This window comes from Enhydra lutris, unplaced genomic scaffold (genome assembly GCF_002288905.1).
Source record: "Enhydra lutris kenyoni isolate GAN:26980312 unplaced genomic scaffold, ASM228890v2 scaffoldscaffold14, whole genome shotgun sequence".
NCBI lineage: Eukaryota > Metazoa > Chordata > Mammalia > Carnivora > Mustelidae > Enhydra > Enhydra lutris.
The window spans coordinates 26,949,396-26,964,929 of NW_019154098.1; the positions used below are offsets into that span (position 1 = coordinate 26,949,396).

The following is a 15,534-nucleotide window of genomic DNA, read 5'->3' on the forward strand; positions in this document are numbered from 1 at the left end:
TTAATTTGACCAAAGTTAAAAGTGACCTTTTGCTTCCATCATCATTCTCAAGTATGATTTCCCTTCCTTCCAATATATTGTTTTAAAACATTTTTTTTCTGACAACTCTTCACTCTCTGCATCTTCTATTTTTCCCATAGCCTAGCATTCTAAATTAAAAATGTACAGAATTTTGTGCTGATGTACTTAGACAAGCAGGGAAATCATTATTTCATTCTAAAATTTTAGTTTTTCATTCTCTCAGAAGATTTCAAACTTTCTTCATGGCTATTAAATATTTTTGTGTGATTGAAAGCTTATTTACACAGTTTCTTCTCGCCTTTTATAGACAGGCTTCAACATTATCATTAAATATTAGGGCTATAATTTGGAACATTTTGTTTTAATTGTGTATGATCATGTAGTATTTATTCTTAAATGTATCTTGAACTTTATTTTTAAGAAATTTATAAACATACATGATTTGATACTTTTATTAACTTTATCCCTTTATAATGTTGTCTATAATATTTTACTGTTTCATTTTTAATAGTATTCCTCATTAAACAGTATATGATATTATGAACTTAAAAAGGCACTATTACAAGTCACATAAGAGGAATCAATCTATTTGGAATTCATCATATCATTTTTTTGGGCTGTTGTCAAACTCTTTAATCCCATCTGTATGTGTTTTAAAAAGAAAAAACATCCTGTTATCATTCTATTTTACTAAACCAAAAAAAAAAAAAAAAGTCACAATCGAAGTACATACCTATAAAATCTAAAAGCAATTTCAAATTTGATATTGTATGATTATTAAATAAAACTTCTATTGTTGTTAATCTGTCTGACTTATACTTAGCCTTGAACATAATTATCTTCAATAACAAACATATTTTGAACAATTAAGTTTGTGAACATACTGTGAAATTAGTACAATGTTGTGTTTTCTTTTTTAAATCTATGAAACTACTGAAAAATAAAATGTTACATTACCTCATGTAACCTGACACATGTTGGAACATGGTATCCCAATATAAAAAGAAAAAATATATCTTTCAGTCATCATCCCGTAAATGGAAATACCTAATTCAAACTATTTTGTTGTATTAATGAGTTTAGTAAAACCAAAAAACAAACAAACAAACAAAAAAACAAACAAACAAACACAAAACTTACTTGATGTTGTTTAAAGGATTAAAAGTAAGATGGTTTTTTAAATAAAAAAATTTGATGACAATAGCAGTATTCATTTTAAATTATATTTTTTTCTGTATGAATATTAGAACTTTTAGAAATATGTTCAAGTTGTTAATTTCAGTGCTGATAAAAAGTGAATATTTCTTTGAAATTTGTTTAAATAGCATTTTGAAATCTGCATTTCTCGACCAAATATGAAATTAAAATCAACAATTATTTGTACACAGCTGTTCCTAGAACAAGTTCTACACAGTGCAGCTCTGTGCCTGAACCAAGATTTGGAAGAAGGATTGGCAATGAATTTGCAGTTGGTTCATTGGTTCTTTTTGAATGTAATCCAGGATATATTCTCCATGGATCCATTGCAATTAGGTGTGATACTGTGCCCAATTCTTTGGCCCAATGGAATGATTCCTTACCTACCTGTATTGGTGAGTATGTAAACTTGAATGCTTTGTGATTGTACATATTTTATATCAAAATTAGTTATCTTGTATCTATCAATAATTCTATTTTAGATCTAATAGTTATACCTTAATTTTTAAATACTCCATTAGTTATGATGTACCTAAATAGGGCAAGCAAATATGGATATTTGCTGTAGTTCATATATAATGTGATCAATGAAAAATATTTTGTGTTGAATTAGCTGGATAGTTTCCTCATTTATTGATTTAGAAGTATGAAGATATATGCACATATTGCCAATAACACAAAATTTGAATGCTACTAATATGGGATTGTTGAAATAAACATCTCTAAAATTTTATGCAGAGATTCCTACAGTATGTAAAGAATTTATATATCTTTTAAAGATCTCAGAAGCTGATTTTTTTTAACATATTCTATTTTGGCAACAAAAGAATTACAAAATATGCATTAGAAAATAAATCTTTTTTTTCTTTTATCTATTTTTTATAAATATGTGTAAAAAATACAAAATAAGAGATATTCTCAGTCTTTTACAAGTCTAAGTGATAACTTTTTGATGAGTGGAATACATATAGTTAGCCAGAAATCTAATTGTTTAAAACTTCATTTTTGTAAGACTGTATCTAATTTAAATTGGTAAATAGAATATACACTATCTAAAATTATAAGCTCTTAACCCTGTTAAATTATATTAAACAGATTAAAATATTTCCTAAACCACAAAAAATTTAGAATTTTATATTACTTCAAGTTCATTACAATGACTTTTGGCTCTTGTATAGTTCTATAGATATGGAAAAGGTATGCTAGGAAGTTTATTACTTTTTTGTCCCAAGAGCATATCTGGAAATTATTTTCTTTGATTACATGGTATAATGTTATTTTTTTAAAGATTTATTTATTTGAGAGAGAGAGAAAATGTGCTATTGGGGAGTGAGGGACAGAAGGAGAAGGAGGGGATCTCAAGCAGATTCCACACTGATCACAGAGTCCAAGGCAGAGTTTGATCTCAGGACACCAGTATCATGAACAGACCAAAATTAGGAGTCTGATGCTTAAATGACTGAGCCACATAGGTACCCCTGATTATACAGTATTATATTAAAAGAAGAATGGTAAAATTTAATCTCAGGTTAAGAAATAGCTCTTGCGAATTGAATTTTTTCATTAAAGTTATATTGGTATGTGATTTACAAAATAAGAGGAAGATTAATTTAAATAAAAGATAAGCAAAATTTTGTTTTTATTTTAATAATCCCAATTCCAATTTTTCATAGATGGTGAAATGATTGTGTATATACACACATATACACTTATAAGTATATAAAATGTATTTTATTTATTTATTTATTTTTAAATATTTTATTTATTTGACAGACAGGGATCACAAGTAGGCAGAGAAGCAGGCAGAGAGAGAGAGAGAGAGGAGGAAGCAGGCTCCCTGCTGAGCAGAGAGCATGATGGGAGGCTTGATCCCAGGACCCTGGGATCATGACCGGAGCTGGAGGCAGAGGCTTTAAGCCACTGAGCCACCCAGGCGCCCCTAAAATGTATTTTAATAACACATCTTGCCATACCTGGAAAGAAATTATGTACATCAATACTTTTAATTTTTAATTTTTGAAAACATATTTTGCCATATTTTAACAGAGATTTAACATAATGTTAGCTCATGGTTCATTAAACTAAAATGTATTTTCAAATTGTTAATCAATATACTGATTTCCTCTGAGGAAGGAGTAAATTCTGTTGATACCGTTTATAGAAGATGTAATTTGTATAGGATATGTCTGCTCTAAGTATCATGTGTTTTCCATCCATATCAGGACATTATTAGTAATTGTTCTGGGAATATGGTAAAAATCAAGGCTATTATGAATATAAAGTAAGGAAGGATGGTTACTTGGTCTTCCTAGGAACTTGGTATCACCAGCCCCAAAACAGATATAGCTAGCATATTTCACAGGGCATTTTTCTTACACCAAATATTTTAGTTCTGCCCACTGTAATAAGTGGAATGTGAACTATTGTTCTGTTATTCTTTTCTTTGTTGAAAACTACCTATAAAAATAACTTAAATCAGTAGAATACTATAAATGATTTTTCAACTTTCTCATCTTTTAGCTAAATAACCACAATTTCTGATATGATTAGCAATTATGTAATCCTTTCTGTTTGCCAGCTTTCATGCTGAGCAATTTTTTTTTTTTTTTTTTTTTTTTTTTTTAGATTTTTTTTATTTGACAGACAGAGATCACAAGTAGGCAGAGAGGCAGGCAGAGAGAGAAAGGAGGAAGCAGGCTCCCTGATGAGCAGAGAGCCTGATGCGGGGCTCTATCCCAGGACCCTGGGATCATGACCTGAGCTGAAGGCAGAGGCTCTAACCCACTGAGCCACTCAGGCGCCCCCATGCTGAGCAATTTAAATACATATTTAATTTAATCCTTACAGCAAACCAACTGGAAAAGTTACTTTAAGAATTTACAGTTGAAGAAACTGAGTTTTAGGGAGATAAAATAGTTATTTTTAAACTATCAGGACATAGTGGGTGGTGGAGTAGGGGCAGTAACTAAATTTTTCTGACCCCATACCTCAGCCTAAATAATAGAGGACTGCTTCTTTTTAGGTTTTGATTTATAAGCTAATTCCTTCTTAATTTGATATCTACATTTTATTTATAATGTGAGATTTCTTATCCTATTGAGATACATTTTTGACAGTCAACAAGTACAGGAAAACAAATCATTTGGAGTTAATGTTCCTCCAGTATTTTTACCTAGCATGGAGCTAGATAGGGTTAATGGAATGAACAGCTCTTCCCCTTTCTGTACTTTTATACTCTCATAAAGACAAAACAGATGTTTCTCCTTTTGAGCCACAATATATGTTGACTTCATACTCTTATAAAATAGTAATAAATAAATTATCCTAAACTAAAGACCATGAGCTGAGAGAAATGTTCCTATATGTCTATGCCAAAATTAGTCAGGCAATATGCATAAATAGGAAATTACATTGCTTTAAATCAACTTAATAATTGAAGACAGACACATGATAATAATTAATCTCTTCAGCCTCACAATGGATTTTTTAATATTTCTCTATAAATATCAAGAATCAGTCATTATTTCTGTCTCACTTTTCCTGGTAATTATTTACATAATTTGTGTCACTTTTACTTTATTTATGTAGGTATTGATAGAAAATATCAATACTGTATAATAGAAGGTAACTAGGTAAGTAACTGTCTTCATTTAGTTTCATATACATGATGAAAATTCCTTGAAAATATTCCTTTTTTATAAAAATAGAATGATACAATGACATCTGGCAATTCATAAACTAGCTCATTAATCTTTAAATATCATTGCTCTAGTTTGAGTGTTCAGAGAACCTATTATCGATGCAGAGTACTGAAGTGTAACTTTATAAATTTTCTGTTAAAGGTTCTATTTGTATATTTTTCATGTTAATGGGGAAAATTGTAAATAATCATGTAAAACCAAATAAAATTCCCACAGCTGGGAACTCTTAAGTTCTTAGTATAAGGGTTAATTAAGTCTTGGGCAATAATAGTCTTGTGCTCTGACTTTAACACTGAGATGTGGGTGAGTCACTACATGATCCTGGAAAATTTACACAATTTCTTATTCTTAATTGCCATATCAATAAATCAGGAAAATAAGAGAATTTCCCTGTAGGTTTATTGTGACTATTAGTTCTTAGAATCCAGTAAGTACTCAATAATTAAGTTGTTTTTGTTGTTTCCAAATCTTCCCTCACAGAAGCAGGAGATAAAACTTTAATTCTAAAGGTATTGGATCTAGAATATAGAATTTACACACAGTACTGACAAAAGGCTTGATATTATTGATTCTCATTTGTTGATATGTTTTAATAACATTTTAAAGTTAATAAATGTAAAAACTATCTTCCACAGGAGATTTTTGTATCTTAAAAAGGCAAAACACATGGACTCTTATCATCCTTTCCAACTTAATAATTTAAGGGTCCTTGAATGTAACATTTTTTTTGCACTTAAAACTTTTAAGAAAGACATTGGATGACAAATAATAACAATTTTCTTGAGAATAATAGCAGTTATTTATTAAAATAAAATAAAATATTATTTATTAAAATAATAAAATATTTATTAAAATAGCAGTTATTTAAAATTTTATTAAAATATTAATTTAATAAAATATTAAATTTTGTGAGACTGAAATTGCTTTCTACCATTTTTCATATTTAAGGACAAATGGTTGAAAAGGAACTGACTTAAAATAATAGGCATATGGTCATGATTTGGTTTGTTCTCATTGTATGTGAAAGTATAAAATTAATGAAGTTAAAATTTAAACAGCTTGGTAAGGTACTGGGTACTTCAGTGGGTAGCTCAGTTGGTTAAGCATCTGACCCTTAATTTTGGCTCAGGTCATCATCTCAGGGTTATGAGATCCAGCCCTGCAATGGGTTCCAAGCTGGGTATGGAGCCTGCTTACGATTTTTTCTTTCCCTCTGCTGTATGCTCATTATCTTAAAAAAAAAAAGAAAAAAAAAAAATTAAACAGTGATTAATACAACTGTGTTTGGTTTTGACTATGTATATTTAACAAAGATTTTCATTCAGACTTTCCTTCTGTTCTTGAAAAGTTAAAAAACTTGATTATTCAAAGAAATTTCTTTTGTCTATGAAAATATGAAAAATGAGACAGGGTTAGAAGAAGAGATAAAAAGACATTAAAGAAGGAATAAAACCAGAAAAATGAAAGAAAGGATATTTTAGGAATAAGAAAAGGAAAGAGAGAAAAATAATATATTGTGGGTTAAGGAGAATACAAATTCTAAACCCTAAAAATAAATAATCTTTATTTAAAGTGGAAGAAAACCCCTATATTATTACTAAGGTTTATGTTTAATCTTAATGTTAAAATTGAGTCCAAAACTAGAAGTATGGTGATTCTAAATGGCACTCAGATGATAACTCAGTTTAGGGTCTACCATTTGGTCTAACTGCCAAATGAAAGTATACATGTATTTCTATTTTTAATTGTAAATATTTTTAGCTTTAAAATGTTCTGAATAAAAATAATTGTGTCTTAAAATATTCAAAAAAGGAAAAGGTTTGGTGTCTTAAAGATTCAACTATGAGAGTCAAGTACACAGTCATCTTTAGGTTAGTATCAAATCATTACCTTTAATTTTATTTATTTTATTTTTTAAGATTGTATTTATTTACTTATTTGAAGTGGGGAGGGGAAGGAGCAAAGGGAGAGGGACAAGCAGACTCTTGCTGAGCATGGAGTCCAACGTGGGGCTCAATCTCACAACCCTGAGATCATGACCTGAGCCAAAATCAAGAGTTGCTTAACTCTTGGATGCTTAACCTACTGGGCTACCCAGGTACCCCAAAGCATTATCTTTAATTTTAGTTCATCGTCAACATTTGTTCATGAATAAAAAATTAATTGCCTCAAGATCTTTGAATATTCTATTTCTTCTGCTTGGAACATGCATTCCCAAAGATATCTTTTAGGCTTACTACATCACTTCATTCAAACTGATAATCTTCCTTGAACATCCTATCCAAAATAATTTGTGCTACCCATGTTCCATTTGTTCTATGCCTTTACCCTGCTTTTGTTTAATGACAAACATCCACCATATTACATATCATTTGGGATTTTTTTGTCTGTTTTTGTTTTTTGTTTATTTTGTTTTGTTTTTAGTTTCTTAGTCTTTCTTGTCCTCCTCTGCCCTGACACTATTATTTTTATGTTCTTCCAAAAGAGGACCTGGCATATAATAGATATTCAATAAACATTCACTCAGGGAATGGATTTTAGCAATTAGCTGTGATAATTTCCTGAATTCTTGTAGAGGTCAAACAACTGGACAGTTTCCCAAGTCCAGGGGCCATGCATTTTCAATTTCAGGCTTTCTTAATTAATTTTTTTTTATTTGTTTCAGGGGTACAAGTCTGTGATTCATCAGTCTTATATAATACCCAGTGCTCATTACAACACATACCTTCCTCACCAGATGCTGATGCTCTTGCTCACTTTGCTTGCTTAGACCTTTACAAGCCATTGGAAGTTTGGAACTCTTCTGAGACTATTTCTGTAGGAAAGAGCAAACAATAGATTTACATATGATCTGGGTAGTTTTATTCTGAGAGAGAACAAATTCTCTATTTACTCTTTACAGTTTAGTTATAATCTTTGACAATCTATTTACCAGATTTTATAATTTATTATTTATTATATATTATATATATATAATATTATATATTATTATATTATATACTATATATTATTTATTATTTATTATTATTTATTATTTATTATTTTCTCTATGTTTACTATCCTGTGAATACTCAGTTAACAACCTAAGCCAAGTGAGCATTCATCTGAAACCAAAAATGCAGCTTTCCATGTTCCTAATGATTTCCATCTCCTCTGAATTATTTTAGTTTCATGGTTCTTACTATGGTTAGCAACACTTTCCTTTTTTTTTTTTTTGGCTATAGGAAAACACAATGAAATGTTCCATAATTTTGCAAAAACTGACAGACTAAAATTAAACCGTTAAGTGAAAAGCAGCACCATTAGTCATGACATTTGGGTGGTCCTTACAGTTAGCATGGTCAAATACTAAGGTAGGGGACCTACAAGTTTAAATGACCAGTATGTAAGTGATACTTAGTAATTGTGCACAAATCTGTCATATCCAGCCATTCTTAGGCAAATTATAATAAAGTACAATGGTATTTTGATAAGAACATTGGACTTGGAATAAATATAAAACTGAAAAATACATGCCAAAGACTTAGTTTTTATCTTACAAATTTGTCCTTGTTACACTTCAGATTTCTTAAAATTTTCAGTCTCATAAAACACCAAGCTGTCCTCCCTCTGAGACTCTGTGATTCAAATAACCCCCTGCAGCCACTAATAGCTCTGACAATATATGGCCTAAGGCATAAGTACTTTTGTTAGTGGGAGGTCTCTTTTGAAAAGTCACTGAACCTGCCATTTATTGCCCTTAGGCAGAAAGTCTTTAATTAGCTGCTTATCCCATCACCTTTATCTGGTTGCCTCCCCTCCCCGACAGAAACTTCAGAATCTCAGAAAGAACTACTTTTACTTGTATTCTCTCCATGACAACACCCCGTTTATATCATCTTTTCTTAGAGCAGTAGAGAAATTGATAAGGAAATACAGGAGCTGATTCCTCATTCACTGATTCATTTATTTATCCATTTATTCATCCATGAAAAGGTTACTCAAAATAAATAATAAATAGGGGCGCCTGGGTGGCTCAGTGGGTTAAAGCCTCTGCCTTCGGCTCAGGTCATGATCTCAGGGTCCTGGGATCGAGCCCCACATTGGGCTCTCTGCTCAGCAGGGAGCCTGCTTCCTCCTCTCTCTCTGCCTGCCTTTCTGCCTACTTGTGATCTCTCTCTGTCAAATAAATAAATAAAATCTTTAAAAAATAATAATAATAATAAATAGCAATTAGTATTTATAAAAAGCACTATTAAGCATTTTCTTTCTTTCTTTCTTTCTTTTTTTTTTATGTTGATACCAATACCAGGAGGTAGATAAGATTCTCTTAAGAGAGTAAAAACTCTGTGGTTTACAGATAAAAGCAGAATCAGGATTTGAATACAGGATGCTTGTCTAAAGCTCATTGCTCTCTTAATCCATATGTTATATAGTGTATTACTGATCAGTAGGGAAATATGTATCTTTTAAAATAGGAAACAAATATTCAGATACATAATATATGTAGGAATTGAAACTTTATAAAATATCCTATGTATAGTAATGCATATCTGGGGATACGTTTATAGTATATTTATATATAGTAATATGAAACTTTGTATTGCTATATATGGCTTATTTAGGAAATCACTGGAAGAAAGGAATAATGCAGGAATGATGAACAGGAACCTATAACCACAATATATACACAGATATCACAGATATACAACCAGTCTGTCAACAGTTTATTCACCAAGCATTTACTGAGTGCTTACCAAGTATCAGTCTCTCATCTAGCTTTGAATAAGAAGATAAGATTCCTGCCATTTTGGAGTTTACATTTCAGTAGAGGGAGACTGAGCAACACACCAGTGATGTGTTCTCTTCTTTCAGATAGTAGTATGTACTATGGAGAAAAGTAAAGAAAGGGCGGAGGTCCTAAGACACCCAGGGCATGCTGCTGTTTTACATACAAATGAAATGAATGGAGGGGGTTATAAAATCTTTGAGGTAAACATGTGTATAGACTATGAGGCAGAGACAGATCTTGACATGTTCAAGCCACAGCAAGAATCCCAGGTATCTGGAGCAGAGTGAATGATGGCAAGCATGATAGAAGAGTCTGGGGAGGCAGAGCGGAGGCCAAGTCATAAGGACCCTCAAAGTATGTGGGACACTTGAATTTTCTCTAAGCAGTGAGAGAATTCATTGAGCTACTTTCTAAAAAATTACTGTGTCAAGAGGGATGGAGTAGGAGCAAGAGGATGGAATGGCAGGCTATTGCAATAGTGGAGAGGATAAATAAGGGTAATTTTGATAGGAAGATCATAGTCAGGGATGAGAATTGATAAGCTTCATGATATACTTTTTTAAATGGAGATAGGAAAGTTTACTGATAGGTCGAACATAGAGGTAAATGTGAATTTGAATATAAGAAAAGAAATTAAGATGAATGAATCCTAGATTTTTGGCCTAGAGCTAGGTGAATGATAGTAACATTTACTGAGATGGAGAATTGTATAGATAAAATTTCAAAAGCATTGTTTTAGACATATTAGTTTTCAGAGGCTTATTAGGCATATTATAGCAGGAATCTGAGCAAAAGTCAGAATTTGACATAACAGACATTTAGTAGTCATACTATATTGATGACATGGAAATAGATGGCATTTTTAAGTGATGGTTAGAAAGAAAAGAGAAGACAGCTTAGGTCAGAGAGTGTTACAACATTTACAAGACCAAGGGAGGAGGGTAAGCTACAAAGAAAGAAGAGAAGAGAAAAGAAGAGAAGACAAGAGAAAGAAAAGGTGAAAGAAAGGAAAGAGAGAGAGGAAGGAAGGAAGGAAGGAAGAGAAAGAAAGAAAGAAAGAGGAAAGAGAGGAGGACAGGAGGAAGGAAGAAAAGAAAGAAAGGAAAGAAAGAGGAAGAAAGGACGAGGAAAAAGAAAGGAAGAGAGGAAAAATAAGATTGATTGCATCACCAGTGGTATAGAAAAAAGCAGGCTAGTGTGGTGTCTTTGTGGCCAAACAAAGAAAGGCTCAAGGTAGATGAAGTGATCAAAAGGAAGAGATAATTACTCAAAGATTGAGCAAAATGCAAATTAAGAATTGAATAACACATTACAACAAGAATATTTGGTGACTTTGGCATAGTCATTTCAATGGAGTGAAGACAAAAGACTGATGAAATGGATGGAGGACAGATTGGAAAGTGAGGAAGAAGGGATTTGTCACTGTAGCAGCAGGGAAGGAAACCTTAGAATATGAAGGGTAAATGAGTTAGAATCTTGGCACCACAGAGAGCAGAGTTCCAGACAAATAGTTAATTGCTTCATCTTCTCAGACTTCAGTCTATTGGAAGAGCCTAAAATTAAAAAGTACATGAAAACATAACATGAGCTATACCATGACAGAGCTCTCTAGGAAAGAACTGGGTGCTATGGAAAACTATGGGAACTTAACGAATATGGGAGTTAGCAAAGAAGTAAATAGGTAAAACCAACATTGAATGATCATGGATGGTAGTGATTGCTATGTGGGAGAAGGACATACCAAATCACTATTAAGAGAGTATATTAGTTCAGTAGGTTGAACTGGGATGGGGGATTGTGATGGTGACATATTAGGAAACCATGAGTACCTATAAGCCTGAAGATGCAGTTAGAGACTGATAAAGTTAGCTGTATTTATCTTTAGAATTGACACAACAGGGAGATTTTTGAAGGATTTTCAACAAATTTTAATTTTAAAAAGGTCATTTTAATAATGAGACATATTACATGGATAGTATACCCACCGTGACGAGGCCCATTGGTATGATTACTGTAGTAACCGAGACAAAAATGAGTCAGGTAGGATAATGCCAATGTAGAAGACCAACCGTACTTTCTTTGAACTCAGAATCAGCACTTCATCAATCACTTATTTTTAATCTGTTTTTGGGAGTGAATCTCTATTATAGAAGTCTTACAGAAGAATCTTCATTATATTCTTCCATTCCTAGCACGTCAATTCTTAAGTCATCTCAAACTGTTGACTTTTTGTTTAAAGGAGCTATTTTTTTTTCCTGATCCATTTAACCTGAATGAATATAGAACCCAATAATGTAAATTTTTAGGAAATTACAACAAAATGATTTTCTTTGAAGATACATTCTTACACTATTAAAAACCTTTGTAGCACTCTTCTGAGCAACTGCCCTATGCTTTTGCATTAGGCTTTGAAAGCAGCAGAAAACTAACTTTTTAAAAATTATTATAAAAGGTATATCCTGATATCTCACTGTTATAATGAGACTACAACAAATGCTCAAGCATCAGAGTGCCAGTGGTATCTAAAATAATAATAGTTGTGAAATGAAATAATAAAAGGAAGTATATTTTATTGACCTCTCCCTGTGTTCCAAGCAATGTGCTAGCTTCCTTATGTACATTATCCTATCTATATATTTTTCACAAAAGCCCTTTTTTAAACACCTGCGTTATCATTTCACATACAAAATTTCTGAGTTTCAGTGAGTATAAGGAACATATCTAACATCACACAGTATTTAACATTGTAAGATAGGTCATGCCCAGAGCCAAGCTGATAGTAGGTAGGAGCATTTTAAGATTAATACGTAGTACTTTTAAAAAATGATAGAGGCCTTTATTGACTTCAGAGCAGTTCTACACATTTTCTTTTCTTGTCATACAGTACTGGCAATAACCAGACTGGCCCCATATCAAGTTTCCTCTTCCACCAAAGGGCATGGACTATGGAGCCAAACTATCAGTATTCAAATTTCATCGTCATCTCTTACTAGCTCTATGATTTCAAGCAAGTTATTTAATTCCTTAGTGATTCTATTTCCTGTAAAATAAAGAGAATATTTATATTTCATTGGATTGTTGGGAGGCTTTAATGAGTTAAAAATCTGTACACTGCTTTTAAGAATCTTAGGCAAACAGTAGGCTCTGTATAAGTGTTGCTATCACCTTGATTACTCCTGAAGAGATGCTATTACTCTTTAAATGATGCATAAAGAAAAAAATCATAAATATAAGATAATTCTTCAAAAAATTCCATTTCTAGACATGAGCGATTTTAATGCAAATGTACCATTGCACTTTTTAGTAATATACTGGAGGTGATAGCCTGTCATTGGTTAATAGTTGTATGATTTTAGATATGCCATTGTAAGGTTATCCATTCATGTCGTCTAATTATTTTTAAAAGTTTTTAGGGAGAAAGATTTAATTTTCATTGTTCTTATGAGTTTTAAAAAATAGTAAGATTTGGCTGTGTTTGCAATTCTAGTATCTGTCTAAGATGTTATCTCTGACCTTTTCTCTTATTTTAATCCTTTGCATTAGAATTAACTCCCTCTCTTGAATTGTTTTACTTTTAGTGCCCTGTGGTGGAATTTTAACTAAGCGTAAAGGGACTATTTTGTCTCCTGGATACCCTGAGCCTTATGACAACAATCTGAATTGCGTATGGAAGATCACAGTGCCTGAGGGAGCTGGCATTCAAGTAAGGAAATTTAAATTTTTCTCCTTTTCATTGTATGTTTTAAGTTAATCCTCTTCAGAGATGACAGGTTGCAGGTTACTTCTAAAGGTTTAAGCCAGTGCTTTTCACTGGCATGGTTGAACGTAAATAGAAAGATACTTATTAATTTTCCCACCTGCAAAAAACAGAAAACCAATTCAAGAAGGCATAAGCAGTAAGAAAAAATATGTTGCTCTACATGACATGGAATCGGGGGTAAAGGTTGTTTATTTCAGAAGTTTAGTTGTGTCCTTCTTGATCCAGGTTTTTCTCTCTCTCTCTCTTCTCTGCCATTTTAGCATGTTGACTTAGTTCTTAAGCTTCTTTTCTCATGATCTTGAGATGGCTACAAAAGCTCTAGACATAACAGCTTTGCACAGCAATGGCCAACAGCCAAAATGGAATGTTTCTATCTTACATACCTTTACCGTGGTTAAATTTTTTTTTTTTTTTAAGAAATCCTTCCAGTAGACTTTCCCTCCTGTACTATTGATCAAAATTGCAAGCAGATTCATTCTTAAGCCATATACTACTGGCTAGTAGCAAAAGATTTATTATGATTTGGCCCAAACAAATCAATATTAAGTAAGGGGCTCGACTTCTCTTCTGATGTGTACTGTCCTCATTTAGTTGAACAAAATCAGTTCTCTGTTAGCAAGGCACATGGATGCTAGTCTATAATCAACATGATATACCATATTATTACAACTGGGGAAGAGAAATTTGACTTGTTACTCTGTTTTAGAAGGAGGTTGTTTCTGGATAAACTGATGGTATTTTACTCCTGAGTCTGTATATATTCCATGGAAGGTAATTATTCTTCACAAAATATTATATAATCTACATTTCATAAAAATAACTTGATTACTTCTCCAACTGAATCATAAGGTTTTCTTCTGGAAACTTGAGATACCTATTAGCCATGGAAAACATAGCCAAGAAATCATTCATTAAAACTGAAATTAGTAGTATAATTTTTAGTTAAAAAAAATCACCTTTTTGAATTTATCTTTGTAATTTTTCAGAAAATTTTTTAAAAAATCACTTGACAGGTGCTAGGAATGAAATAAGTCAGTAAACCAATGAGAAAATATGAAATGTATTACAGTATTTTAAAGGACATTAAAAAATGAAAAGACTATAGATCTATGCTTTTATTCTTACTAGCTGTGCTACCATTTTATGGCCAACCTATAAAATTCTGGGAAAACAAGTAAATCCTATCTCATGACTGGTAGAATGAACAAAGATTTTAGAATTGTCCATGTTCCAGGTCGTATAGAAAATCTGAAAGCAGGTGATAACTTTAGAACCTTCATAGAATATTTGCTATTTCATGTAGTTGTGAGTTTATGAAGGTTATCCTAGAGCTTCTAAATATTATCAGCTTGTCCATTTCTGTCTCAGCTTACAATAATATTAAAAAAGCAAACCCTAGCATTTCCCCTCTAATTCTCATTTTTTTTTGTTTTTGTTTATTGTTTTTGAGCCCTGCAATGTGGCTTTAGCATTCAGTGCTCTAAATGAGTCACTCATAGTAATCACTGAGGACCTAGAGGTCAGTAAATGCATTGTTTTGCCCATTCTGCTTATTCTGACAGCGACATTCTAATCCTGTCCCTTCTCTTATCACTCTTAAAACATGGTTTTTCTCCTTAGTTTTCACGGTACCAACACTCTTTTGGACTTTGTTTTCTTTTTTACATCAGTGGCTCTTCGTTCTATATCTAGGAACACGGTCTTGTCTTTCTACTCACCACATCAGATACAGCGCTTAAGAGATTGTGTGGTGTTTGTTCATCTTATGTTACACCATTCTCTCTGCCATTTTATCTACTTCCATGTCTTTGGCTACCATTTTGTGCTGATGATCCCCAGGACCTGCATCATAATAGACCATCAGAAAACATTTTTTTTTTTTAATGAAGAACTGAATAAATATTGGGTCTCAAACCTAAATATCTAGCCCAGACCTTTCACTTAAGTTGCATGTCATATATCTTACTGCCCACTGGGCATGTTCAGCTAAATTTCTTGCTGGAATTTCAAATTCAACCTGTTCAAAATTGACTTCATGATTTTTTCTCATTATTATGTAACTTCTTTAGTGTACTTTGTCTTGG

General features: G+C 32.1%; 1 protein-coding gene across 2 annotated transcripts in view; it reads left to right on the top strand.

The window, feature by feature from the left end:
• The window catches only part of LOC111146567 (CUB and Sushi multiple domains 3), a 1,261,269-nt gene that overhangs the window by 1,089,103 nt on the left and 156,632 nt on the right, over positions 1–15,534 (top strand). For both annotated transcript variants that reach the window (XM_022502159.1, XM_022502160.1), the window contains 2 exons: positions 1,410–1,613; positions 13,269–13,393. In XM_022502159.1, the coding sequence (XP_022357867.1) occupies positions 1,410–1,613; positions 13,269–13,393 (329 nt within the window). The remainder of the gene's footprint in view (positions 1–1,409; positions 1,614–13,268; positions 13,394–15,534) is intronic.